This window comes from Lycium barbarum, chromosome 5 (genome assembly GCF_019175385.1).
Source record: "Lycium barbarum isolate Lr01 chromosome 5, ASM1917538v2, whole genome shotgun sequence".
In the NCBI taxonomy this organism is placed as follows: Eukaryota; Viridiplantae; Streptophyta; class Magnoliopsida; order Solanales; family Solanaceae; genus Lycium; species Lycium barbarum.
This window is the reverse complement of record NC_083341.1, coordinates 137262333-137288686: the sequence shown is the minus strand read 5'-3', so window position 1 is coordinate 137288686 and position 26354 is coordinate 137262333. Positions and strand designations below refer to the sequence as shown.

At 33.9% G+C, this 26354-nt stretch overlaps 1 protein-coding gene and 1 pseudogene across 2 annotated transcripts; one reads left to right on the top strand and one right to left on the bottom strand.

Moving 5' to 3' along the window:
- The first annotated feature begins 10125 nt into the window (after window positions 1-10125).
- Window positions 10126-15841, top strand: LOC132641803 (putative late blight resistance protein homolog R1A-3). Of its 2 annotated transcripts, none has more exons than XM_060358896.1 (4): window positions 10126-10454; window positions 11123-11392; window positions 12417-14652; window positions 15423-15841. In XM_060358896.1, the coding sequence occupies exons 1-3, from the start codon at window positions 10287-10289 to the stop codon at window positions 14619-14621; spliced, it is 2643 nt and encodes an 880-aa protein (XP_060214879.1). In that variant the 5' UTR covers window positions 10126-10286; the 3' UTR covers window positions 14622-14652; window positions 15423-15841. The 2 variants fall into 2 exon arrangements, with proteins under 2 accessions (XP_060214879.1, XP_060214877.1); XM_060358894.1 differs by having other exon boundaries at window positions 10127-10454; window positions 15381-15841.
- A 112-nt stretch (window positions 15842-15953) lies between these two features.
- LOC132642799 (protein PLANT CADMIUM RESISTANCE 9-like) lies at window positions 15954-18010 on the bottom strand (annotated as a pseudogene).
- Between the last annotated feature and the right edge of the window lie 8344 nt (window positions 18011-26354).

Here is a 26354-nt window from a genome sequence, read left to right as displayed (position 1 = left end):
GAGAAAGGTTTCACAAAGTATTGTGATTTGATTGCTCATCTTCTTGTGGCTGAACAAAATAATGATTTGCTGATGAAAAATCACGAGAATCGATCTACTGGCGCTGCACCACTCCCCAAAGTGAATGAGGTGTATGCCCACTACTCCAGGCGGGGAAAAGGTCGTGGCCCCGGTCGTGGTCATGATAATAGTCGTGGTCGTGATAATAGTCGTGGTCGTGGTCGTTATAATGGTCAAATAAGAAATTATTTTTCTGGTGTTAATCACTCTTCAAAGAAAAATCACCACCAAAAGGGGGAAAAAGAAGGATGATAGGCATGAAGTGCCAGAAGCACGTGACTCAGAAAACTAATGCTATCGATGTGGTGGAAGTGGACACTGGTCACGTCCCTATCGTACGGCAAAGCACTTGGTTGAGCTTTATCAGGCATCAATTAAAAGAAAAGAGAAAAATCCCGAAGCTAATTTTATCTCTGAAAATCAAATTGACATCACACACTTGGATGTAGCAGATTTCTTTGAGCACCCTGAACGAAAGATAGATCACTTGATTGGTGATGGTTTTTGTCGTTAGAGATGATTGAGTTGTTTATTTTAATTTTTACTAGTCGTAATAGTTGACAATAGTTGTTTACATGAGTACTATTTTAATTAGTCTAGATTTAGTAAGTTTGTTATAGTCAGTTATTAATAAAAAATGTAAATCTGGTTTGTCTTGATTAAATAATATTTTAATATTGGTATTAGTATCCTTTGCTTACTAATTATAAAGGCTCAGTGAGTATTTTGGGAGATTTATAAACTTATGACACCAATTCAATGGAGTTTGAATTATCTATATCTTGTTACTTCTTCTATTCCTCTGGCCGAGAAGATTTTTCATTTTATCTACACTTTACATTCTTTTAATCACTACACTTTATACTTGAAGTATAATAGAATTAATATACTACTAAAGAGCGAACTGGAAAGATGGGAATTGGTTTATCAAATCTAGTGGTATAAATTGCAGTGTTATGCTATTTCATTTTTACAGTTACATATTTAATTCATGTCTCTTGGTACTTTTATTTTATAGCTAGTTAGCATAGATTGAGATGTGTATAACGTGGCTATACCTTATTAAGTTTCTAATTGGAGGGATGTGGTAACAAGTCACATGGATGATAGCTTGTCAACTTGATTTTTGCACGAGTCATGGTAATGAATATGTCAGTACTTCATTTTACCGGATAAAATACGTGAAACTATTTAGTATTATCTAACCTCCTTGACTTTATATGTGTATAAGTGTTAATATTTAATGGGAATTCATTTAATTTTGTGTATGTAATTTCACTTGAAGATATGGATTATTCTCAAAGCAAGTTTGGATTAAAATCCAATTATGAAGACATTTGTTTGATTGATTCTGCTACTACACACACTATATTCAAAGACAAGAAATATTTTACTCATTTACTTATGGGTAAGGCAAATGTTAATACCATATCTGGTAGTACTAGTTTGATTGAAGGCTCCGGAAGAGCCACCATAATTTTACCTAAGGGAACAAAACTCATTATAAGCAATGCCATGTTCTCTCCTAAGTCCAGAAGGAACTTATTAAGTTTTAAAGATATCCGTCAAACTGGATACCATATTAAAACAATGGATGAGATGAATCTTGAATATATTGGTATCACCAAGGATGTTTCTGGCCAGAAAGTTGTTATAGAAAAGTTTCCTGCTTTGTCTTCTGGCTTATATTGGACAAAAATTGGTGTAATTGAGGCACACTCTGTCGTAAATCAGAAGTTTACTGACTCCAATACGTTTGTACTTTGGCATGATCAATTGGGACACCCTGGATCTATAATGATGAGACGAATTATAGAAAATTCAAATGGGCACCCATTAAAGAACCTGAAGATTCTTTTAAACAATGAATTTTCTTGCCCTTCTTGTTATCAAGGCAAGTTAATTATTAGGCCATGAATTTTCTAGCCCTTCTTGTTATCAAGGCAAGTTAATTATTAGGCCATCACCTACAAAGGTTGAGTTTGAATCCCCTGAATTTTTGGAACGTATACATGGGGATATTTGTGGACCAATTCACCCCTCTAGTGGGTCATTTAGATATTTTATGGTCCTAATAGATGCTTCTTCTAGATGGTCTCATGTGTGCCTACTGTCATCTCACAACCTGGCGTTTACGAAATTATTAGCACAAATAATTCGATTACGGGCACAATTTTTTGATAATTCGATAAAGTCTATTCGCCTTGATAATGCTGCAGAGTTTTCATCCCAAACTTTTAATGATTATTGTTTATCAATTGGGATAAGAGTTGAACATCATGTAGCTCATGTTCACATTCAAAATGGCCTTGCAGAGTCATTAATTAAACGTCTGCAGTTGATTGCAAGACCATTACTCATGAAAACTAGGTTGCCCACGGCTGTTTGGGGTCACGCTATTTTGCATGCAGCAACACTTGTTCGTCTCAGACCGACAAACTATCATAAATTTTCTCCGTTGCAATTGGTTTTAGATCAAGAACCTAATATATCCCATCTAAGATTTTTTGGATGTGCCGTATATGTGTCTGTAGCACCACCACATCGCACCAAGATGGGTTCCCAAAGAAGATTAGGAATATATGTTGGGTTTGAATCGCCCTCTATTATTCGCTACCTTGAACCATTAACCGGAGATTTGTTCACTGCTCGATTTGCAGATTGTCAATTTGATGAGACAATTTTCCCAAAATTAGGGGGAGAGAATAATGAAATAAAAAGGGAAATTTCGTGGAATAATTCATCATTGTCTCATCTTGATCCACGTACTTCTATTTTTGAGCAAGAGGTTCAAAAGATTATTCATTTGCAGAAAATAGCAAATCAAATGCCAGACGCATTTACAGATTTGAAAAGGATTACCAAATCACATATCCCTGCAGAGAATGTCCCGATTCGGATTGATGTCCCTGTAGGACCATCTACTAGTGTCATAGCAAACGAGTCCAAAGCACGCCAGAAGCGTGGTAGACCATTGGGTTCTAAGGATTGAAATCCTAGAAAAAGAAAAACAAATGGTCAAGATGACACTACGAAAGAACCTCATAAAGAAATTCGAGATTTGAGCAATAGTGATATTCTTGAAGAAATCAATGAGCCTGGGACTCAAGAAAATGAGGAAATATCAATTAATCCAATTAATGTTGGGACTAATTTGAATCGATTGGAAATAAATGTGGATTATGTCTTTGCCTATAATGTTGCAACAAGAATTATGCAAAATAGTGAGAATCTTGAACCCCAATTTGTTAAAGAATGCCAAAAAAGACGTGATTGGCCAAAGTGGTAAGAGGCAATTCAATCAGAGTTAAACTCACTTACCAAACGGGAAGTTTTTGGACCTGTAGTCTAAACACCTAATGGCATTAAACTTGTTGGTTATAAATGGGTTTTTGTGCGAAAAAGAAATGAGAAAAATGGGATACAAAGATATAAGGCACGCCTTGTTGCACAAGGATTTTCACAAAGGCCTGGTGTTGATTATGAAGAGACATACTCCCCTGTTATGGATGCAATAACATTACGTTATCTCATTAGTTTCGTTGTCCATGAGAGACTTGAGATGCATTTGATGGATGTGATTACGGCCTATCTATATGGATCACTTGAAAATGAAATATACATGAAAATCTCCGAAGGATTTAAGATGCCTGAAGCATGTAGTTTAAAGTCTCGGGAAATGTATTCAATCAGATTACAAAGATCATTGTATGGTTTGAAGCAATCCGGGCGCATGTGGTATAACCGCCTTAGTGAATATTTGTTAAAGGAAGGCTATACAAATGATGCAATTTGCCCATGTGTTTTTATAAAGAAAGTAATATCGGAGTTTGTTGTACTTGCTGTATATGTTGACGACATAAATCTTATTGGAACTCCTGCAGAGCTCAAAAAGTCAATTGATTATTTAAAGAAGGAATTTGAGATGAAAGATCTTGGAAAGACAAAACTATGCCTTGGTTTGCAAATTGAACATTTGACAAATGACATTTTTGTCCATCAATCTGCTTATATAGAGAAAGTGTTGAAATGATTTTATATGGATGAAGCACATCCATTAAGTACTCCGATGGTTGTTCGATCACTCGATGCAAATAAAGATCCGTTCCGACCTCAAGAAAAGAATGAGGAGATTCTTGGTCCAGAAGTACCATATCTTAGTGCAATTGGTGCACTAATGTATCTTGCCAATACCACAAGGCCTGACATAGCATTTTCAGTTAATGTGTTAGCGAGACATAGTTGTGCTCCTACAAGGAGACACTGGAACGGAATTAAACACATATTGAGGTATCTAAAGGGGACTATCGATTTGGGCTTATTTTATTGTAGCAATTGCAGTCCCGATCTTGTTTGTTATGCCGATGCAGGGTATTTATCTGACCCACATAAAGCCAGATCTCAAACAGGCTATGTATTTATTTGTGGGGGCGCTGTCATATCTTGGCGATCTACAAAGCAGTCTATTGTGGCTATCTCATCAAATCATGCTGAGATAATAGCTATTCATGAAGCGAGCCGTGAAGTTGTGTGGCTGAGGTCAATGATACATCTCATTCGAGAAAAGTGTGGTTTGAAATGTGATAAAATACCCACAATCTTATATGAAGATAATGCAGCATGCATTGCCCAATTAAAAGGAGGCTTTATAAAAAGAGATAGAACGAAGCACATTTCACTAAAGTTATTTTTCACACATGATCTCCAGAAGAATGGTGATATTGATGTGCAACAAATCCGTTCTAGTGACAATCCTGCAGATTTGTTCACCAAATCTTTGCCAACTTCAACTCTTGAGAAGATGATATTCAAGATTGGAATGCGAAGATTCCAACATCTGAATCTTGGTCTTCGTCAGGGGGAGTGAAATACGCGTTGTACTCTTTTTTCCTTAACCAAGTTTTGTCCCATTGGGTTTTCTTAGTAAGTTTTTTAATGAGGCAGCTCTTAAAGCGTATTACTAGATATGTGTACTCTTTTTCCTTCACTAGGACTTTTTCCCACAGGGTTTTTTCCTAATAAGGTTTTGACGAGGCACGTCATCTAATTAGTGGACATCCAAGGGGGAGTGTTATGAAATGATAGTGGAGATAGTGAAGATAGTGGATGTCCATGTAGTGGAGATAGTGGATGCCCATGTAAAGGCCACACAACTGTAGCATGTATGTTTCCCCATGTTTTGTAGGCTTATAAATATAGCCTTAGATGGAATATAAGACACAGACAGCAATACAAAAAGAAAACTTAATACTTTCTGTTTCTCTCTCCCTTCATTTTTGCTACTTTAATTTATTGCACTGCTTTTATTTTATAACACTACTATAATAGAAGCATGAGTTTTCTACTAAGGATCGTTGTCCTCGTAGGGGCTCAATGGGAATTTCAATGTTTTATGCTTACACGTGAATGTTGTAAATTGGCTTTTGGTTGTTTCCTCAATTCATTTTGTGAAGAGCACTGTGGGTGGACATTTATTATTGGTTTGTTGTAATCTTTTAATGATCTCATGTGGTGGGTCCCATGTACGTTTCTACTTTTGCAGGCTATTATTGCCCTTGCCTTTTTGTCTTATTGTTTGTAAATAATACCATCTTTAATGCCTTCTTATAAGGCTTAAATGACAATTTCATTGTAAGAGATGACATGCAAAAGAGCCACAGTATATATGACATTTGGGAACTTCTCCTTTTGATGCCGCCTTTAAAATTGCTCGACTGTAGAAGTAATATAGCAAGCTTAAATTTCTATTCCTAAAGCATTTTTATTACAATTGTTAGAATCATATTTAAACGCTTAAAAATAATTCCAATCTTTTATAAATTTGCTGACATTGTAGAGAAATATAGTAGAAGAATGGTAAATCGGGAAGACCTTCTGCTAGCCCAAGATCGTTAACTAAGATCAGAAGATTCAACTAAAGAAGAGGAAACTATGGAAAGAAAAAGTTTACTTGAATTAGCTTGTATTGGTAGTATTAGCTTACAATTAGGGTTGGTTACAAATGACTAAGGTCACCCTATTTATAGTTGTGTATGGATGATTCTAGACATGATCCTATTTAAAAAGATCTAGACAATTCTATCCTCTTGTATAAATATCTAAGATTCTAGAACATCTAGATTTTTCTTAAGTAAACTAAATATCTAAGATTCTAGAGCATCTAGATTTTTCTTAAGTAAACTAAATATCTAAGATAGTCCAATATAACCTTCTAGATTATCTTCTAAATATCTATAATATTTATTCTTCCAAAAAATTAACTTTAATATTTCACACTCCCCCTTAAAGTAATTTTTTGGAAGTTATCCTGAACTTGTCGTGGAAGAACTTAGACGAATCTTTTGGACATGCCTTGGTGAAGATCTCAGCAATGTTTTCCCGACACTTCTTCCTTCTTCAAATGATGATGGTTTTCCGCTGATAATTGGGCCTCCAAAGAAACATGAATACGTCTTGATAAAATTTTCATTTCTATAGCGGGCAGTCTTGCCACTATTTCTTTTTGGCCTTTGTGAACCACGTGAATCATCTTCATGCTGAATTTTATATTCTTGAGTTTCCAGACTCCCCCTTTCTCTTAGCTCCTTGACAATTGTGTTATTTGGAGAAGCACCTGAGTCGGTGACGATCTGACCATCAATTTCCTGCCAAGACTTAGCACTACCGTAGGATCCACCACCAGATTCCCTTTTCAGCTTCTCAATGAACTGTTTGTCAGCTTCAGAGCATCCGAGAACCATATTATATGTCTCTCCATATGAAATTGAGCCTTCAAGGTCAACCTCTTCGTTTATTTGACCGTCAGCTTCTCCATCTGCTTCCAGTATTTGATCTGAGCTAGTGATTGACTCTGATATGACAGAAGATTGACCAGAGACTTCAACTTCCACTACAACTCCCTCAATGTTTTCTCCAGAATGGTCACCATTGTCATATATAGTTTCAGAAACTTCATGCTCAGGATCTACTTCAACATCCTCCACGTCCAGACTTTTATTACCAGTTTCAGGATCTGCTTCGTTGATTTCCGCGGTAGCAGCTACCACGTCACTAGTCTGAACGTCTTTGGAATCTTCTTGCTTTTTTATGACACCAGTGTCTTCCTTCTCCACGTGATGGACCGTATTATCTGCTGTCACAATGACATCACAACCATTGTTTTCTTGGAAGTTGAAAAATTTAAATTCATCTTCAGAGAGATGGTGCCCACATCCTGAATCCACGACCCAGCCTCTTTCGAAATTGAGAGAAGCCAAGGCATCTACTACTCGAGTCTCAGCTACAAAGCACCTTCCCCAATCTTCTTCTTCAGGAGCTCTCTCAGTTTGAGCCTTTCCTTGGCTCGGCAAAATCTTTTTATGTGTCCTACTTCACCACATCAATAACATTTAATAGTCTTCTTACCATTATTAGAAGAGTCTTCCTTCTGTCTTGGCGAGCTTGACCCCTCATGGAATTGAGAATGTGTCATCTCTCTTGAGCCACTTCGCTTTTGTCTTCCTTTAAAATTCCTCTTGTCAGCTACAAGAGCATTTCCTTCCCCTTCTTTGATAGACACACTAGCCATCTGTTTGGCTAGTAGCTCTTGTGATAACAACAAATTCTCAAACTCCTCCAAGGATGGTTGTTATCCTTGAATTGATGTAACAAAAGGAATATATTCTTTCTTCAAACCACGAATGATAATTCTTCTCATTCGTGCTTCAGAGATAGTCTCATCCGGATTTAATAATGAGATCTCTGAACATAAGTTCTTAATCTTCAAAAAATATTCGGCAATAGAAAGATTACCTTGAATGGTGTTAGCCAATTCATTCTCCAAGATCTGTAGCCGCGCTTCATCCTTCTTGTTGAACAGCCGATCGAGCGTCCTCCATATCTCATGAGCTGATTTGCACCTAATAATATGATCAAACAAGTTGTGAGGAATGGACCTCTTCAGGATGAACTCCGCCTTCGCATTAATTTGCTTCCACTTCTTGCATGCGTCGCTATTTTTCGGTCCGTCAATAAGAGGACTTGTGTAACTACCATTAATAACATCCCACAAATCCTCTCCCACAAGGTATGACTCCATACATGTCTTCCATACCTTGTAATTGGACTGATTCAACAACTCCATCCCCAGTCCATTAACACGGTCGCTTAAATCCATATAGAGAAACCAGTTGAATCTACCACTAACCCGATCTTGAAATAAAATCCAGAAGCCAACTACGGCTATGGTTATGGCTCTGATACCATGTAGAGAAATATAGCAGAAGAAGGGTAAATAGGGAAGACCTTCTGCTAGCCCAAGATCGTTAACTAAGACCAGAAGATTCAACTAAAGAAGAGGAAGCTATAGAAAGAAAAAGTTTACTTGAATTGGCTTGTATTGGTAGTATTAGCTTACAATTGGGGTTGGTTACAAATGACTAAGGTCACCCTATTTATAGTTGTGTATGGATGATTCTAGACATGATCCTATTTAAAAAAATCTAGACAATTCTATCCTCTTCTATAAATATCTAAGATTCTAGAGCATCTAGATTTTTCTTAAGTAAACTAAATATCTAAGATAGTCCAATATAACCTTCTAGATTATCTTCTAAATATCTATGATATTTATTCTTCCAAAAAATTAACTTTAATATTTCACAGACGTTTTGTTTTTCATCTACTCAAGTATAAGTTTACTTGTGAGTATGTGGAGTTTTTAACGTTTATATATAGAGCCTATTTGGATGGGCTTAAAATAAACAGCTTATAAGCCAAATAAAAATAAGTTGGGGTAGGCTAACTTTTTTTTTTTTTTTTGGCTTATAAGCTGTTTTCAGCTTATAAGCTGCTTTAGATAAACTAAGCCAAACGGGCTCAATTATTTTTTGGGGCTTATTTTGTACACAAAATGACTTTAAGCTGGCTAGCCAAACACTCAAAAAAGCTGAAAACAGCTTATAAGTAACTTATAAGTCAATCCAAACGGGCTCATAATCCATAATAAATAACTTTTTACATAATTGAAAAGGTATTAATTATTTGTAAAATTTAACCTTATGTAGATAAGTAAAGTTTTACATAACCAAGAGCTCAAATTAAATTGGTACTCTATTTAATTAAGAATAATTTAGTAAAAATGCTTCTTAGTCTTTAGAGGTGTTGATTTCTTAAGGAGGTGTGCTCAAACTAAAAATACCTACAATGTGGACTGGAGGAGTACCTTTTACATTATTTGTTCGTATACATTAATTTAGGTAATTTTGAGCAAAATTATCTGTTTTTACCGAAACATTTATTAGGTCTTACATTTAAACATATCACACGTCATATGTTCCTCTCCGTATTCTTCTCTCTATTTGTTTTGAACTTCCAAAATATGAGCTTACAAATATAGAAAGTAAAAATTGTTACATGGTGTCATATAAGGTTGAAAATGAAGGTGGCGTTATCGATCAAAATCGGGTTGTCTTTAAAATCTCTTGTGTGATTAACTAAAATTAATTTTTTGAAGCATAATATATATATATATATATATATATATATATATATATATATATATATATATATTGATTCTTGAGGTTCATTATAATGAATTTAGGTTATTTCTTGAATTTCGTCTAAAACTAAGATTAAAAATCACTTTTAACTAACATAAAGACTTGACACATAAAATAATGAGTAAAAAATTAATACATATCAAAAGAAATCTATTACTCACACATTCATAAAAATATAAAAAAATTTATTCATTTATGATCTTCCTTGAGTTGTAATTATCACATTTTATCATGTTAGTTTATAAATATTGAATCATTTGAGGCCCTTTGGTATTTGGGAATTTTCCTACTAATCTTGCTTCCTCATAAATAATTTTTTTAAAAAAATTATCCAATTAAATAACGAAGGAACTTCAATAATTATTAAAACATATCAACAAGATGTGAATAAAAGGAGTTTCAAAAAACATCATAAAATATGTTGGAGTCTTATTATTGTATAAAAATAAAATAATTAATATATGTTGAGGCCGGGCTCCAATATCTAGTCTTAAAAGAGCATAGACTAAGAAAGACCAGACAAGACGACAAAATGTCCTAAAATTTCCGATCTGTATGTAGAATTCAATAATTGTACTAGTACTAATTATTAGTTGGCACTTGGCAGCACCCATTTTAGTGAACCATTCTACTAGCTCCAGTTGACTTTGCCAGTCAACCCCTGAAAGCAAACTCACAGGTGCAGCCATGGCAGATGTAGCAGTGAAGTTCCTACTAGAAAACTTGCTGCAACTATTGATTGACAACGCTGATTTAATTGTTGGTGTAAAAGGTGAAGTTGAAGAATTACTCAGAGATCTCAATGACTTCAATGCTTTTCTAAAACAAGCTGCTAAATCAAGAAGGGACAATGAGGTTTGTCGAAGAATAATTTAAAGTTGTAGGAAATCAAACTTGTTTAGAATTTGATATTTACTAGTATTTTTAATTCAAGTCTATCCATAGCAGGAGTATTAATATTATTCTTGTATTTTCCTAGTCTTAGATTTCTATTACTACTTGCAGTTTCTTTAGTTTCGGTTATCTTATTATCTTGTTGTTTCTGTTTCTTTTTCATCGGGTTTATCAGAAACAAACTCTCTGTCTTCTCAAGGCAGGGTTATGGTCCTCATACACTCTACCCTCCCTAGGCTCTACTTGTGAAATTACATTGGGTTTGTTGTTGTTGTTGTTGTTGCATTTGTATGATTCATGTCTTATGTCTAAATAGGAATTGTAATCAAGTTTATATAGGAGTAGACAGAAGCGGATCGATGATTTAAGTTTTATGGGTTCAATATTTAAGGTTCTTGGCATTAAACACATTATATTTTCAAAATTATTGGTTCGTATCTACTATTTGTTGCAATTTTCGTACATCTTTTCGTATAAATTTATGCTCTGCATCAAAAGTATTGGGGTTCCAATTTCTAAGTAAAGCATAGGTTTTGCAGTATTATAAATAGGGTGCTATTGCTTATTTTCAAAAAATTAGCAATCATTCAAAGATTTATTGAGTTTATGAGTAAGTTATTTTCCTTCAGGTTTTGAAAGAACTGGTGAAGAAAATCAGGAAAGTGGTGAACGATGCTGAGGATTCGATTGATAAATTTGTGATTGAAGCTAAGAGACATGACGATAAAAATAAATTTCTTCAGTGGTTTCATCTTACTCATGTTGCTAGAGCTAAAGGGGTGGCCGATGAGATTAAAATTATAAGGGACAGGGTGAAGGCAATTCGTGAGGATGATGCTTATGGTCTTCAAGCTATTTCATTTGATGATAATCCCAACAGAGGTGATGAGGAGAGGAAGGTATATTAAGTGGATTTCTCACTCTTTTAATTTCTACTACAGTCAAACCTCTATAACGGCATCGTTTCTGCTATAGTAAAATGCTCTTATAGTGAACATATAATACAACGTGACATGAAAAAGCCGTTTCAAAAAAATTGGACACGTTATAATGAAATATTATTACAGAGGATGATTGTTATAGAGAGGTCTGACTTTAGTTGCTTTTTTTACATTTTTATGACATTTTAATTTTATATTATCTTGGAATGTGACGAGCTTGAATAGGCAGGGACGAATGTAGAGACTAGAGTGGGAGTTATGAGTTTATCCAAACCCGTAGATTTGGCTCCGACCCTATATATGTGTTAAAAAAACAACTGAATAAGTACAAATAATTGAGTTGTGGTAGAATCCTGAACTCAAACTCATATAAAGTTCAAATCCTGAATCTGCGTGAATAAAGCGATATGGATAGTGGGGATTTATATAGCCAACCCAAACTTGCTTGAGATTGACTGATTGCGGGTAATAGTTCTTTTTCTGTACTGGTTTCCTCTTTTTTTCTCTGTTTTTCTTGCTGATGTTTTTATTATCTTGTGCTAAGTGTCAAGCTGTGTGTTGAAACTAAAAATGAATTCGGACAACTTATGTCAAACAGTTTAAAATAAAACCACCAAGAAGTAGTTGAATTTTATTATGAGAAGCAGAAAAGGATAGGAAAAAAACAGAGGAGTAGGCCAAAGCTCCCTTATTAAAAATACAGCTTGAGAGAAAGAGGTGATGCCCTCAAGTTAATTCATATCTATGTTATGGATTTCTGTAAATAAATGTGCTGCATGTTTACAATTCAAGAAGATTATGTATTTCTGGCTCTTTGTTCTCCATTTGAGCTATGTCCTAAAAAGGACAGGCAATCAAGATTGAGTGCAGACAGTCAACTAGGACTTTAATTGCATTTATCCTCTGTACATTGTGTAAAATAGAGTGACATTCATCTAATATCATTTCTAAGACCTTATTCTTCTTTAAATTCCTAAAACAGGTCCCTGTAGTTGAGGAAGATGACGTGGTAGGTTTTGATGAGGAAGCAAAAACTGTAATTGATCGTCTCATCGGAGGATCAGATGATGTCGAGGTTGTGCCAGTCGTTGGTATGCCTGGTCTTGGAAAAACAACTTTGGCATATAAGATCTACAAGGATCCTAAGGTTGAGTATGAGTTTTTCACCCGCATTTGGGTATACGTCTCTCAAACATTCAAGAGAAGGGAAATATTCCTCAACATCATCAGCAAATTCACTCGTAACACCAAACAATATCATGATACACCAGAGGACGACTTAGCAAATGAAGTAAAGGATCTTCTTGGAAAGGGTGGGAAATATCTTATTGTTTTGGATGATGTGTGGACGAGGGAAGCTTGGGATCGCATCAAAGTTGCTTTCCCCAATAATCATAAACGGAATAGAGTCTTGATGACTACTAGACAAAAAAATGTGGCTAAGCTTTGCAATGATAAACCTCATGATCTAAAGTTTTTGACTAAAGATGAAAGTTGGGAGCTACTTGAGAAGAAGGTTTTTCACAAGGAAAAGTGTCTACCTGAGTTAGAGTTACGCGGAAAAAGTATAGCCGAAAAATGTATGGGCTTGCCTCTTGCAATAGTTGTTATCGCTGGAGCTTTGATAGGCAAAGGAAAGACAACAAGGGAGTGGGAATTGGTGGCTGAAAGCGTGGGCGAGCACCTCATAAATAGAGATCCAGAGAACTGCAAGAAATTAGTGCAAATGAGTTATGACCGTTTGCCTTACGACTTAAAGGCGTGTTTCTTATATTGTGGGGCTTTTCCGGGAGGTTTTGAAATTCCAGCTCGGAAGTTGATTCGTTTATGGATATCGGAAGGATTCATACAATACCAAGGATCATTGACTCTAGAGGATATAGCAGAGGACCACTTGAATGATCTTGTCAATAGGAACTTAGTGATGGTAATGAAAAGGAATTGTAGCGGTCAAATCAAAACATGTCGTGTTCATGACATGTTGCATGAGTTTTGCAGACACGAGGCTATGACGGAGGAAAATCTTTTTCAAGAAATCAAACGAGGGCAAGAACGGTCTTTTCCAGAGAAACGAGAGTTAGCCACTTATCGTCGCTTGTGTATTCATTCCTCTGTTCCTGAATTCTTGTCAACAAAGCCCTCCGGCGAGCATGTCAGGTCATTCTTATGCTTTGGCTCGAAAAAAATTGACATGCCTTTAAATGACATACCTGCCATCCCCAGAGCATTTCCCTTGCTTAGGGTATTAGATACGGAATCGATCAAGTTCAGTCGTTTTTCTAAAGAGTTCTTCAAGTTATTCCATTTGAGGTACATTGCTTTCTCAACTGATAAGATTATTACCATTCCTCCGAACTTTGGGAATCTTTGGAATGTACAAACACTTTTAATTGAGACGCAACAGGGTACTCTTGACATCAAAGCAGATATTTGGAATATGACCAGATTAAGGCATGTTTGCACAAACGCCTCTGCTACATTGCCTTCCCCTAAACGCCCCAAGAGCGGAAAGGACAACTTGGCGAATCGTTGCCTACAAACACTTTCTACTATAGCACCTGAATGTTGCACGGCGGAAGTTTTTACTCGAACTCCTAATCTCAAGAAATTAGGCGTTCGTGGAAAAATAGATGCACTTTTAGAAGACAGTAATTTGTTCAGTAACATAGGTAAGTTAGCTTGCCTCGAAAATCTGAAGTTGGTGAACGATACTCGTCTAAGTAGTAAAGAGCTACGCCTTCCTCCAGCATATATTTTTCCTCAGAAGCTAAAAAAGCTCAGTCTGATAGATACTTGGTTTGACTGGAAAGATATGTCTATATTGGGTCAATTAGAGTACCTCGAAGTGCTGAAGTTGGAAGAAAACGCGTTTAGGGGACAGTTGTTGGACCCGGAGGACGGTGGTTTTCCTCGTCTGCAGGTCCTGTGGATCGAAAGGACAGATTTAACTTCTTGGAAGGCCTCATCCGGGAACTTTCCACGATTAAAACGCCTTGTTCTTATAGCATGTGATAAGCTTGAGGAGCTCCCAGCTGAACTGGCTGATGTGCAAAGCCTCCAGTTAATGGAACTCCAGAGTTGCAACGAATCTGCTGCTAAATCTGCACGAGCGATACTAAAGAAGAAACAAGAAAAAGAAGGCGGCGGATTCAAGCTTTCTGTATTTCCTCCAGATCTTGGATTGTAACTTTAAAGATTGCTTCATTGGCACTTGACAGGTGAGTTAAAAGTCAGACTAAGTCTTCATATGTTATTTAGTTATTTCTCTGTTAAATTTCCTACATTTACCCGAGTTCGCGTCAACCAGGATTCTTTTTTAATATGATGGTATTCTTGATTCTTTCCAGCATTTGATGCAAACTTAAAATTAAATGCACAAACCAACAGATTTTCGTCAACAAATCAAAAGAATCAGCATATATTTATTACATTTCCAGTATTTGATGTGGTAATTTCAAATAAACACCAGCAGAATTTCGTCAAGAGTGAAAAAGAATCAGTTTTGACTCTACTATCTTTCAAATTCCGATATCCTTTAGCCAGCAATATTGTATACTTATTATATGGTAATTGTTGTTGCAGTGAGTAGCACTTTCAATGATTTAACACTATTTTTATCTGCTGGTGGAACCGAACTAATAATGGTTGAGTGAGCAACTGAGCATTGAATACATGTTTTTGCTGAGTTGAAAGTAAGGGTGTTTAGGTATATTCAATCCAATCTTCTGATCAGTTCATAGTAGGACGTGCGTGTCTTGATTTCTTGAGCAGCTGAAGCACTAGGATGAGTACTGTTTGTGCTAGTGCTGCCTACGGTCGAATGTTGACCGTCTTTTTTTTTTTTCCTTCTCTCTTTTTCTAATCAAGACAAACATTATAGATCGTAACCAAGACAAACCTTGTCTATGTGTTTGGTATGACGGAAAATATTTCACTTTTTCGACAGATATAAAGTACATGCCAGCTGATCATGCATCGTTTTGCATAGGGGCTTTTGTCATTTCTGATACCGGAGTCACTGCAAATCCTTCAGCTTGCTACTACTACATTTGCCTTACTGGTTATATATAACAGTATTAACAGAGAAGTCTCCTGCTAATAAAAGCTGCATTTGGTTTCAAAGAGACTTCCACTGCACTATGCCAAAATGAAGATGAGTTTGGAGCATTTTTTTTTTCTATTGTTGTGTCTAGATTCACACTGAAGAAGAGCCTGTCATTGGCAATTAGTTTCTATATGTACTGTTGCCTTGTTGATTGTGACTTCATTGTTGTAATTTTAACTTGTTTTGTGCTCTTTCTTTGTTTCTGTAAGTCGTCTTGGTTTTCCCTTCTCTGGACTTGGTTCTTGATGTACATTGATGAATTCTTGTGAAACAGTAGAATGTTATCTTATTGTTGTTGCTTATTTATTTTGTTAGGATCGAAATAACCAAATTGAAAGTTACTGGTTCTCAATGAAAGCTATCACATTCAACAGAGAGGTAAATTCGATATTATTAGTATCATCAACAAACAAATTTATTAATTAACGTGAGAATTACATAGTTAAACAGTATACACATATCACAAATACAACCTTGTATAAACTACCCAATTTTACATTTTCTCTCCAATAGAAGGTACATAAAAAAAAAAAGATGTCATGGCACAAACAAACATCACTGTTTTAAATATTGATTACACAACAGAAGAGACTAATTAACGACTCATGGAAGATGTAGGAAAGGGTGGCGCAGTTACCCCTTCTCGTTTCCATTTCTCAACATTGCCTTCCCATCCTGACAAAGTCAATACCTTAATTAGTATTGAAAATAAAATTTTCAGTAGAGAAGAGCACATTTATAATTTGTAGTGGTCGAGGAAGTATGGATTGTAGCAATTGCACTTAAAGTATAAATGAAAGGAGTGGAATAAAGTATTGCTGGGGATTTTCAATTCTAAACATGGGTATATTGAAAATCTTACAAACCCCTAGATTCCCAATTTTAAAACAGTTCATGCCAAGATGACGAATATGTTGTAGGTGCCTCTACATGAGCTTCGGATTACCAAATACTGTATGAACGGCAGGTATCATAGGGACTTTGACGGCGAAAAAAGTAATCCACATAAAGATTTGGTGCACAGATAGTTTTACCTTTCATGTGGGTAGGAACTTAAAAGGAATTTCACTGGCTTAAGGCCTTTATAGTTACAATTGCCATTCACCAAGACTTTGGTCGCCGGCATCCTTATCATCATGTCACCAATTTCCGTGACCTTCTGGCACTGGGCAAGTTCGTTCTTTAAAAGAAAAGAGTGAATTTTATGCTTTGAGAATTTTAAATGCATTTGATTTTTGAGTTCAAGTTCTATATTGTACAAAAACATTTATACAATCTAAGTCATTCATAAGACAATTGCATGTAGTGTCTATAATTTTCACTAACCAGTATTTATATTGTCAGTATATATCTTAAATTTATATTTTTACCAAGGGATGGATTGGCACCGTGGTTTTTGAGTTCCCTGTATTCTTGACAAATACCACAAACACAACAGCAGCAACTAATCAAAGTGTCTGAGTATGGCGTCTCTGGTAATTTAAATATTTCTCGCAATTTTCTTCTATATCTTCTTCCATAAATCCATCCACAGTGAATGCTACCCATAGCATAAGCCAGAGAAGACAAGCATGTCCTTTAGCTGCCATTTATGAAATTTGCATTTTAGTTAGCACAATTGTACAACAATTATTAAGACGAAATCGAGTAATGTTTAATTTTAGTGATACTAGGTGAAGTTTTATTTGGAATGTTCTAATTTGATAATTCTTGGTTTAACAAGGCGCAATTGGTGTGTTTGATAAGAAAAAACTCTATCTCATAATTCCACCCTCTTTAAAATTTCGAAGCTATTCCAAATGGACTTTCGCGAATTTACTATTTATGTATGGGTACGACAGGACCCAATATTTTTTGCTAGAACCATGAATATATATTAAAAAATAAGTTCACGGATCCGCCTCTGCTAGAGAAAAAACATTAGAAGAGAAAGGTTGTTTTTCCCCTTTTAATGAATTTTTTTTTTCTATTTGCCTATTTGGTTATCAATAAAACAACTTATTTTCTAAAAAATATTTTCCTTAATATCCAATAAACCCCTGAATGTTATAAATTTTTCTTACATGTAGTGCCTTGATCAAGTATCTCAACGACCTCTCCCGTGGTAACACATGGACAAAAGCAAGTCTTCACACCTTCAAAAAGAGATTTTAAAAAATAAGGTTAAAAAATTGAAGGTTAGAATACTAATTAAGAGAGAAAAAACAAATTAACCACGGAGTTTTTTTTAATTAAAATTAAGGGTGTATAATCAAAGTAATTACAAAGAGATCCATCATCCCAGCAGTCGAAGAGATTTGTTGTCCACTGGCCTTCTGTTTTCATCTTCTTCTTCTTTTTTTCTGGTTATTGCAATAGGAAATTGAAGAAGCAATTAGCTTGAGAGATTCTTGAGACTTAACTTGCTTTGTCACTTTAATTATAATCACTTGAGAAAATTAGCGACCCTTTTATACTTTCATGATACTGGATAACGTAAAGATTTGTACATTAATTTTTTCCCAGGAAATTTCATAAATATGTCCTCCAATCTTCACTTATTGTTATTGTTTATTTGCCACGAATGACCTTACTAAATTATTTTATTATCTATAAATGTATATCCGATTTTACTATAATAATTTATTGGTTACGTTCAAAATCATAGTGAGCACACGAAAGCTTCACATTTCTTGGATATTTCGTTTCTACAATTCAAAGGCCACTTCAGGAAGAATATAAAAATAGAAGATGGTTATGATATATAAATTATATAGTATACAATTAGGGTGGATTTGACCAACTCATATCTAGGTATTAACTATCATTCTCCTGAACTTATCTGGAAATTGTGGACAATTAATAAGTACTTTTTGCTCTTTTTGTCAATGTCTTGATTTTGACCACTTAAGTTGGTCAAAAGCAACTCTACCTAGGTAGAATTTTTATTAAGGAGATTCAAAAATGAAAAAGGTAAACACATGAAAAAACTAATGAAATTTTAAATGTAATATACATACATAAAATAAAGCAATCTTATATACACAGTGTGATTTTTTGATGAAAGAGATTTAGATAAACCTTGGAGCAGAGCTAGAGTACTAGAAGGGAGTTCGGCAGAATCCAATAATTTTAATTTACACCGTGTAATTATCTTAAGAGATTCATTTAATATGAAATTTTTAATTTGCAATATAATAATTGACTTAAATCTCAAAACAATAAAATTCAAATTCTTACTCCGTATTTGGATGAACTCCTAGCTCTTTCTTGTATGCTATACCTGCTTACATTATTAATTGTCAATTCTTTTAAGTATCATTGAGATTTACGTTAATATTAAGGTAATGATACTACCTCTTCTTTTTCCTTCTCCTTTCGTTAATTATCAAAGAGCAATTTGCACGATTACCCTTCGTGGGCGTGATCATTAATTTTTGCGCTTCGCCTAAAATATCCTGAGGTTCTGGCTCGAATCCCAATTTATAAAAATAAATAAAAAATCACAAGGCAAAGTTTTACAAAAAAGTCTACCTTATGCGGCAAACTTTACCTTAAGGCATAACTAAAAGTCTGCCGGAGACAGCAGACTTTGCCTTATAAGATAAATTTTTAGTTATTGCTTAAGGCAAAATCTTCGCATAAGAAAGACTTTTTGCAAAGCCTTACCTTGCTAAATTATTATTTATTGACTGAGTGAAGATTCAAACCCATAATTTTTAAGTATTTTCAATTACCTTTTTCGTTACCAACACGCCGACGTGTCCGGATCAACTAGTCAAACTGTGCAATTAAAGACCAGCCCATTTGAAGGTTAAACTGTGCAATTAAATGCTAAAGGGCAATTTGCACAATTGTCCTTCGTTCGGGGTGGTCTTTAATTTTTGTCCCTGAAATTATTGGTCTTTAAGTTTTGCGCTTCGCCTAAAATACCCTGAGGTTCTGGTTCAAACCGCAGCTTAGTCATAAAAATAAATAAGAAATTGCAAGGCAAAACTTTGCAAAAATTCTGCCGCATAAGACAGACTTTGCCTTAAGGTATAACTAAAAGCCTACCGGAAACGACAGACTTTGCCTTATAAGACAAACTTTTAGTTATGCCTTAAAGTCTGTCGCATAAGATAGATTTTTTGCAAAGTCTTATCTTGAATTTTTTTTTTTTTGATTGAGCGGGAGTTTGAATTCAAAATTGTTTGATATTTTCGGCCACCTTTTTAAGTGAATGATAAAAATTAAATACCACCAAAGGAAAAGAAGGTCCATCCGGGCAAAAAAATGAATGCTAAATTATGTCATTTAGTGGCTACTGGACCAAGTTATCGTATAGTGACAATTTGTTTTTTTTTTTAAAAGACCCAGTAACTTAGATAGTAAGTATTGCTTTTAGATAGTACTAGATGGCTTATGCGCACGGGCTAACACTTCGGATTATAGTGTATTTATGTATATGTAGTTGTGTTTAGATAGTGATAATATATATATATATATATATATATATATATATATATATATATATATATATATATATATATATATACTATGTTCAAAATACGATTAATATAACATTGTAGTTTGTGCTCCGTATCTAAAACTTTATTATATTCGTGTTTGGTATGAAAATTTATTAATACTTTTTAAAAGAGAAGACTTGTTTAAAATAAAACTATTTTCCTCTCTTTGAGATAAAATAATAGCAATATTTAAGCATCAGTTGATACTTTCAATTTTAATTCGATTAATTTAAAGGTGTAAAATACTTATTATTTTTTATCAAATTTTGATTTGGATAATTCTAATTCAAATTATTAAATTAATTTTACATGTTTAAAACGAAACAAAGTAGATATTGATTTTCTATTTAAACGAAGAAATGTTATTTTTTAATTTTTGGTAAATATTCTCGGTTTAGCTCATTTTACTTGTCATGTTGTATTTTGCATGGTCTTTTAAGGAAACGTGAATTATAATTATAATTTGGCTAATTTATCTTATTCATTATTTGATCTTCATTTGATATTAATCTCTTTTCACATTTATTAGAGTAAGAATAAAAATAAAAAAGTAATTAAATTGTATCTTATTTTTTATATATATATATATATATATATATATATTTAAGTATATTTATTTTAGTAAACATAACAAATAAATGATATGGCGGAATAGCAAATACAACAATTAAATATTTTGAAGAAAAGTAATAATATGGGGTTCATGTTTTTTGCTCCGCAATAATTTCATTTGCTCCCACTAATGAGTTAATATGCATGTGACAATGAATCCACTATTATTGACTTAATGGGGATACTTTGGGAATTACATGAATATTGTTTGATTTTTTAATATATGGGGTGCACGTTTTTTTTTTTTAATATTGTTTGACGTTTTTAGTGTGGGGTCTACTTTTGTTTTTTAGGAGTGACTGACGATGAAGCATGGGTAAATCGATGCTTCTATATAGTAGAAAAATAGAAATATAATAAAGTATTTTTATCTGCTTTTTAGAAGAGTTGGTAATATAAAGTACAAAACGTCATTTTTTTGCCCTTAAATAAAAAAGTGGGTGGGATCACAAAGGATTTTTTTGCCCTTAAATAAAAAAGTGGGATCGAACACGGACGACGATCTTGCCTCTATAAACCGGCTCTTCTATATAGTAGTAATAGTAAAGTAATACATATAATTTTTTTATCAAATTTTGATTTGGATAATTCTAATTCAAATTCAAATTATTATATTAATTTTACATGTTTAAAATGAAATAAAGTAGAAATTTGATTTTCTATTTAAATGAAGAACTTCTATTTTTTAATTTTTAGTAAATATTTTTTGTTTAACTCATTTTACTTGTCACGTTGTTTTTTACACGATATTTAAGGAAACGTCAATTAGAATTAGAATTTTACTAATTTACCTTATTAATTATTTGATGTCCATTTAATATTATTTTTTCTTTTATGACATTAATCTCTTTTCACATTTATTAGAGTAAGGAAAAAATGAAAAAGTAATTAAATTCTATCTTATTTTAATATATAAGTATTTTAAGTATGTTGTTGTACAATAATTTCATTTGCTCCCACTAATGGGTTGATACGCATGTGGCAATGAATCCATCATTATTGATTTAATTATTTGATTTTTTAATATAGGATGTACTTTTTTTTTTAACATTATTTGTTTTTTTAATATGGGATTCACTTTTTTTTTTAATATTGCTTGATTTTGTTAATATAGGGTCCACTTTTTTTCCCGTGAGTTTGGAGGTGGTGGATTTCACTTTTTTTTATTTTTTTTAATACTGATTGGTGTTTAATATGAGGCTCGTATTTTTTTTAATATTAATTGTTGTTTAATATATATGGAACTTATAATTTTATTTTTTTTAAATTGAAACGGACGACAGAAAAAGTTGAGCCAACCGGCATTTCTCATTTTCACAGTCCCAATGTTAAGACATTGTATACCTTGAAACTCCAAACACTGTTTTTTTCTTTTCTTGCTACAATCAATAAACCAAAGACGAAGTTATAAGATGCAATAACAAAGGATAGTACACGCTTTTAGAATTTCAACTTGTCCTTTTTTTATCTTCCTTATGGTCCGAAGTACGTACGATGAACAATATATGTGAATATATTGTGCACTGAACAATGTGGGTTTAGTTTCAACCAACAAATCTATTGGCTAACCCTGTGGGTTTAAGGGAACACATAGTACCTCGCTTTCATTGCATGTCACGTGCTATGGATTTTTAGTTATTCTTGCATATATCGTAAAGTCATTTTACACATATTGGCACACTTTTCTTTTAATTTTATTTAGTGTATCGCAATCACATTTTTATATTTAGAAATAACTTGGCTTTAAAATTTTCTTTTTATCTTTAATGAAATTATTTAACCACAAAAATATCTAAGATGGATTTAAGATCACAAATTTTAAATGTCTTTCTTTTTTTCTAAAACTTTGCGTTTAGTCAAACGCGCCACATAAATTGGGAACGGAGAAGTAGTAGTTAACAGAGAAAAAGCTTAACCATTAGCAGCCCCCCTTCAGAAATATAAAAGAATTGAATCAAAATAGACAATATTTTAGTCGATGTGTGTATTAGTTATTTAGTTTTATGTATATATGTATGTGTGTGTGTATTAATTCATATTGTTGTGACTTATAGGTTTTATGATCATATATAATTTTTAATTACTATGGATATTTTTAAAAACTCTATTTAATTTTAGCCATAAAAAGTTATATGAACATGTTCATAGCGCAATTGAGTTTTAGATTATTCTTCTATATTGAAATTATTTAGAAATGCTTTATATGTTATTGTTTTAATCATTACGATTAGGCAAGTTTGAAAGCATACATCAACGTAAAGTTGTCGTTTGATTTATGAATATGACCAATTATCATTTTCATACACAGTGACTGTGTTTTATATCTCATTTGTAGATATTTCAATAGATATATACTAGTATATATGGGGCCCACATTTTTTTTAATATTAATTATTGTTTAATATATATGGAGCCTACAATTTTTTTTTTTTTAAATTGAAACGGACGACGAAAAAATTGAGCCAAACGGCTCTTCTATATAGTACAAATACAAATACAAAAGTATTGCTTTTACATTGAGGACTTCCACCCAAAAAAATCATAGAGAAAAGAAAAAAGAAAAAAAAAATTCTTTCATCTTTAGCAAGTAGTAGCTAGAAAGTAATTTAGAAAAAAAAAATCACGACTAACGTAGCAGTGAATTACCTGGTAGAGAAGTTTTTAATAGTTAGGCCGCGAAAACGTTAAGTTGATAGCTGGGGTACAAGACGATGTGAATGATCTTGTCGTGGACCTTCAAATTCTCAAGGCATTTTTCCTTTACCGACACGCCGACGTGTCCGACCAACTGGCCAAACTGTGCAATTAAAGACCAGTCCATTTGAAGGTCAAACTGTGCAATTAAATGCTAAAGGGCAATTTGCACGATTGCCCTTCGTTGGTGGTGGTCTTTAATTTTTGGCTCTCAAGTTGTTGGTCTTTAATTTTTACGCGTTGCCTAAAATACTCCGAGGTTCTGGTTCGAATTCCGACTTAGTCATAAAAATAAATAAAAAATCGCAAGGCAAGACTTTGCAAAAAGTTTGCGGCAGATTTTTAATTATGTCTTAAGGCAAAGTCTGCAGCATAAGACAGATTTTTTATAAAATCTTGCCTTACAATTTTTTTTTTTAATTGAGCGAGAATTGAAACCCAAAATCTCAAGATATTTTCAGTTACCTTTTCAAACGAAGGATAAAAATTAAAGGGCAAACTACATAAATGACAAACATTTGGGCTTTAATCAAGCCACATAGCAGATGTTTCAATATTTACATTTTGTAGCAACAACCTAGCTACCAGCAGTTGTATACGTTTTTTTTCACTGTATTCATTTTTTATTTTTGTTGTATTCATGAATACAACAAAAAAATATTTTTCACTGTATTCATGAAAATGACTATCTGTATTCATAAATTGGCTTGTTGTATTCATAAATACAGTGAGTAAAAATGAATACATAAAAACATATATACACCAAAAATTAAAACAAAAACATATTTTCCGGTATGTATGCAACAAATACAGGCGTATACAACATAAATACACCAAAATATTAACACTGTATACAACATAAGAACACCAAAAATTAACGAATACATTCGAATAGTGAATACAAGAAATAAAATTGACTATATTCATCTGTATACACTTCAAAACCACTGTATTCATTTATATACAATAAGATATCCTTCGAAAAACGCGAAACAAGATTGTATACAGTTTACGTATACACAGATCTGGAAAAAAAACATCCGAAAAATATTAAATGCAGTGTATGTATACACCCAAATCTGGAAAAAAAAAAAAAAAAACTTCCAGTTAGATCTGAAAAATTCTGATCAGATCTGAAAAATTCCGATCATTTTTTTTATTTTGTTACTGTTTTTCCAGGTGGTCTTCTCCGACGAAACGCATCGGAGCTCCGACGAGCTCCACCACGAACGAAATTTTTCGGTGTTCTTATCAATGTTAATGGTTAGTAAAAGATTTCTGCGACAAATGAATTGGAATTCTGGTGTGGCATTATGGATTAGAGTTCTGGTATGTCAATGTTACACTTATCAAACAATATGTAATTTTGCCTGAGAAAGACAACGGAGGGAGGACGGAGGGAAAACGACGTTGACGGTGGTTTTCACCGAAGCTCCGGCGACTGTGGAGGAGGAGAAGATATTAGAGAGAGAGTGTGTGGAGGAGAGTGTTGTAGATGTTACAGAAAGAAGGGATGAGGAGAAGAAGTTATGTATTTTACTTTATTAGTTACTGAATGATATTAATAGACAAATGTTTGCTATGGGAAGTAATTAAGTTAAACTATAGCTAATAAATGTCATTATCATTAGAAGTTTGTCAAGCCATGTAGTTTTTCCAAAATTAAATACCGCCCCAAAAGAAGGTCCATCCGAGCAAAAAAAAAAATGAATGCTAAATTATGTCATTTACTGGCTACTGGGCCAAGTTATCGTACGGTGACAAACACTTTTTTTTTTTTAAGACCGAGCTCAATAATTCAAGGGCTTCAAATCCTAATTTGCCGCGTGTCGACCGGGTTTTATAATAGTATTAATACAGTATATTTTACTATCTAATAAGAGGGGATAAGCTAGCAGGACGTCAACATTCCTGCTCTGTCATTTCAAGGATATTTTGGTCCTTTTGTTGAAATTGAGCAATTGCATTGGTGGAGAAATGTAGCTGCTTTGTTTTATTTTGGCTGCGCAGACCCTTTTGCCATTGTTGATTCGTGTCAATTTCAGTTGAAAGTGGAAGCTTATCCTTTGAGTGGGTCCCAGTCCTTTTAACCCAACTCAAGCCGAAGAAACTTATTCAATGATCACCGCTACACTCAAATATTGTTTATTCTTCCAAGCTTTTCTCTTTGATAGTTCACATTTTTTACTCACACAATTAGCATACAGTATTCCTTTATAAAATTATTAATTGTCCCAACTTAATTAGCAAACATTATCCTTCACTAAATTACTCACACAATTAGCATACATCATCCTTCTGAATTATGACGGAAGAGATTAGTCGGACAGTAAGAACAATTAGCATAATTCAGAAGGCATGCTACAAGTTGCTCCGAAAAGAATATTGGATGAAATACTAAACCAAAATAATATCTTATGATTATGTAAGTATATGTGGCTCGGATATGGAATCTTATATATTCTGCACAACAGCAACAACAACCAGTAAAATTTCACATCGTGGGGTCTGGGGAGGGTAGAGTGTACGCAGACCTTACTCCTACCAAGGTAGGATGGCTGTTTCCGAAAGACCCTCGGCTCAATAAAGCATAAAAGCATAGAAAGAAGTCAGATAAGGTTAAGAGATTCGGATAAGAGATTAGAGATTCAAAGCGATATGGAAATGAAATAATGCAAAAAGCACAGGAAATAACAGATAATAGTAGAAATCGGAGCAGATAACACAGGATAATCAAAGCACAGGAAATAACAGATAATAACAGAAATCGGAGCACAAGAAATTATATTGCAATAGTGCGACTACTACTAAGAACGAATAACGAGACTATCTACTAGCCTTCTACCCTAATTTGGGTTCTCCAAACCCTCCTATCTAAGGTCATGTCCTCGGTAAGCTGTAGTTGCGTCATGTCGTGTCTAATTACCTCTCCCCAATACTTCTTCGGCCTACCCCTACCTCATCTGAAACCATTCATGGCCAACCTCTCACACCTCCACACTGGGGCATCTGTGTCTCT

Excerpts from the sequence above, each read along its gene's own strand:
- LOC132641803 (XM_060358896.1), top strand. The coding sequence starts at position 10,287 with ATGGCAGATGTAGCAGTGAAGTTCCTACTAGAAAACTTGCTGCAACTA. Across the intron at positions 10,455-11,122 it reads AATCAAGAAGGGACAATGAG|GTTTTGAAAGAACTGGTGAA; the intron begins GTTTGTCGAAGA and ends ATTTTCCTTCAG. Across the intron at positions 11,393-12,416 it reads GAGGTGATGAGGAGAGGAAG|GTCCCTGTAGTTGAGGAAGA; the intron begins GTATATTAAGTG and ends TTCCTAAAACAG.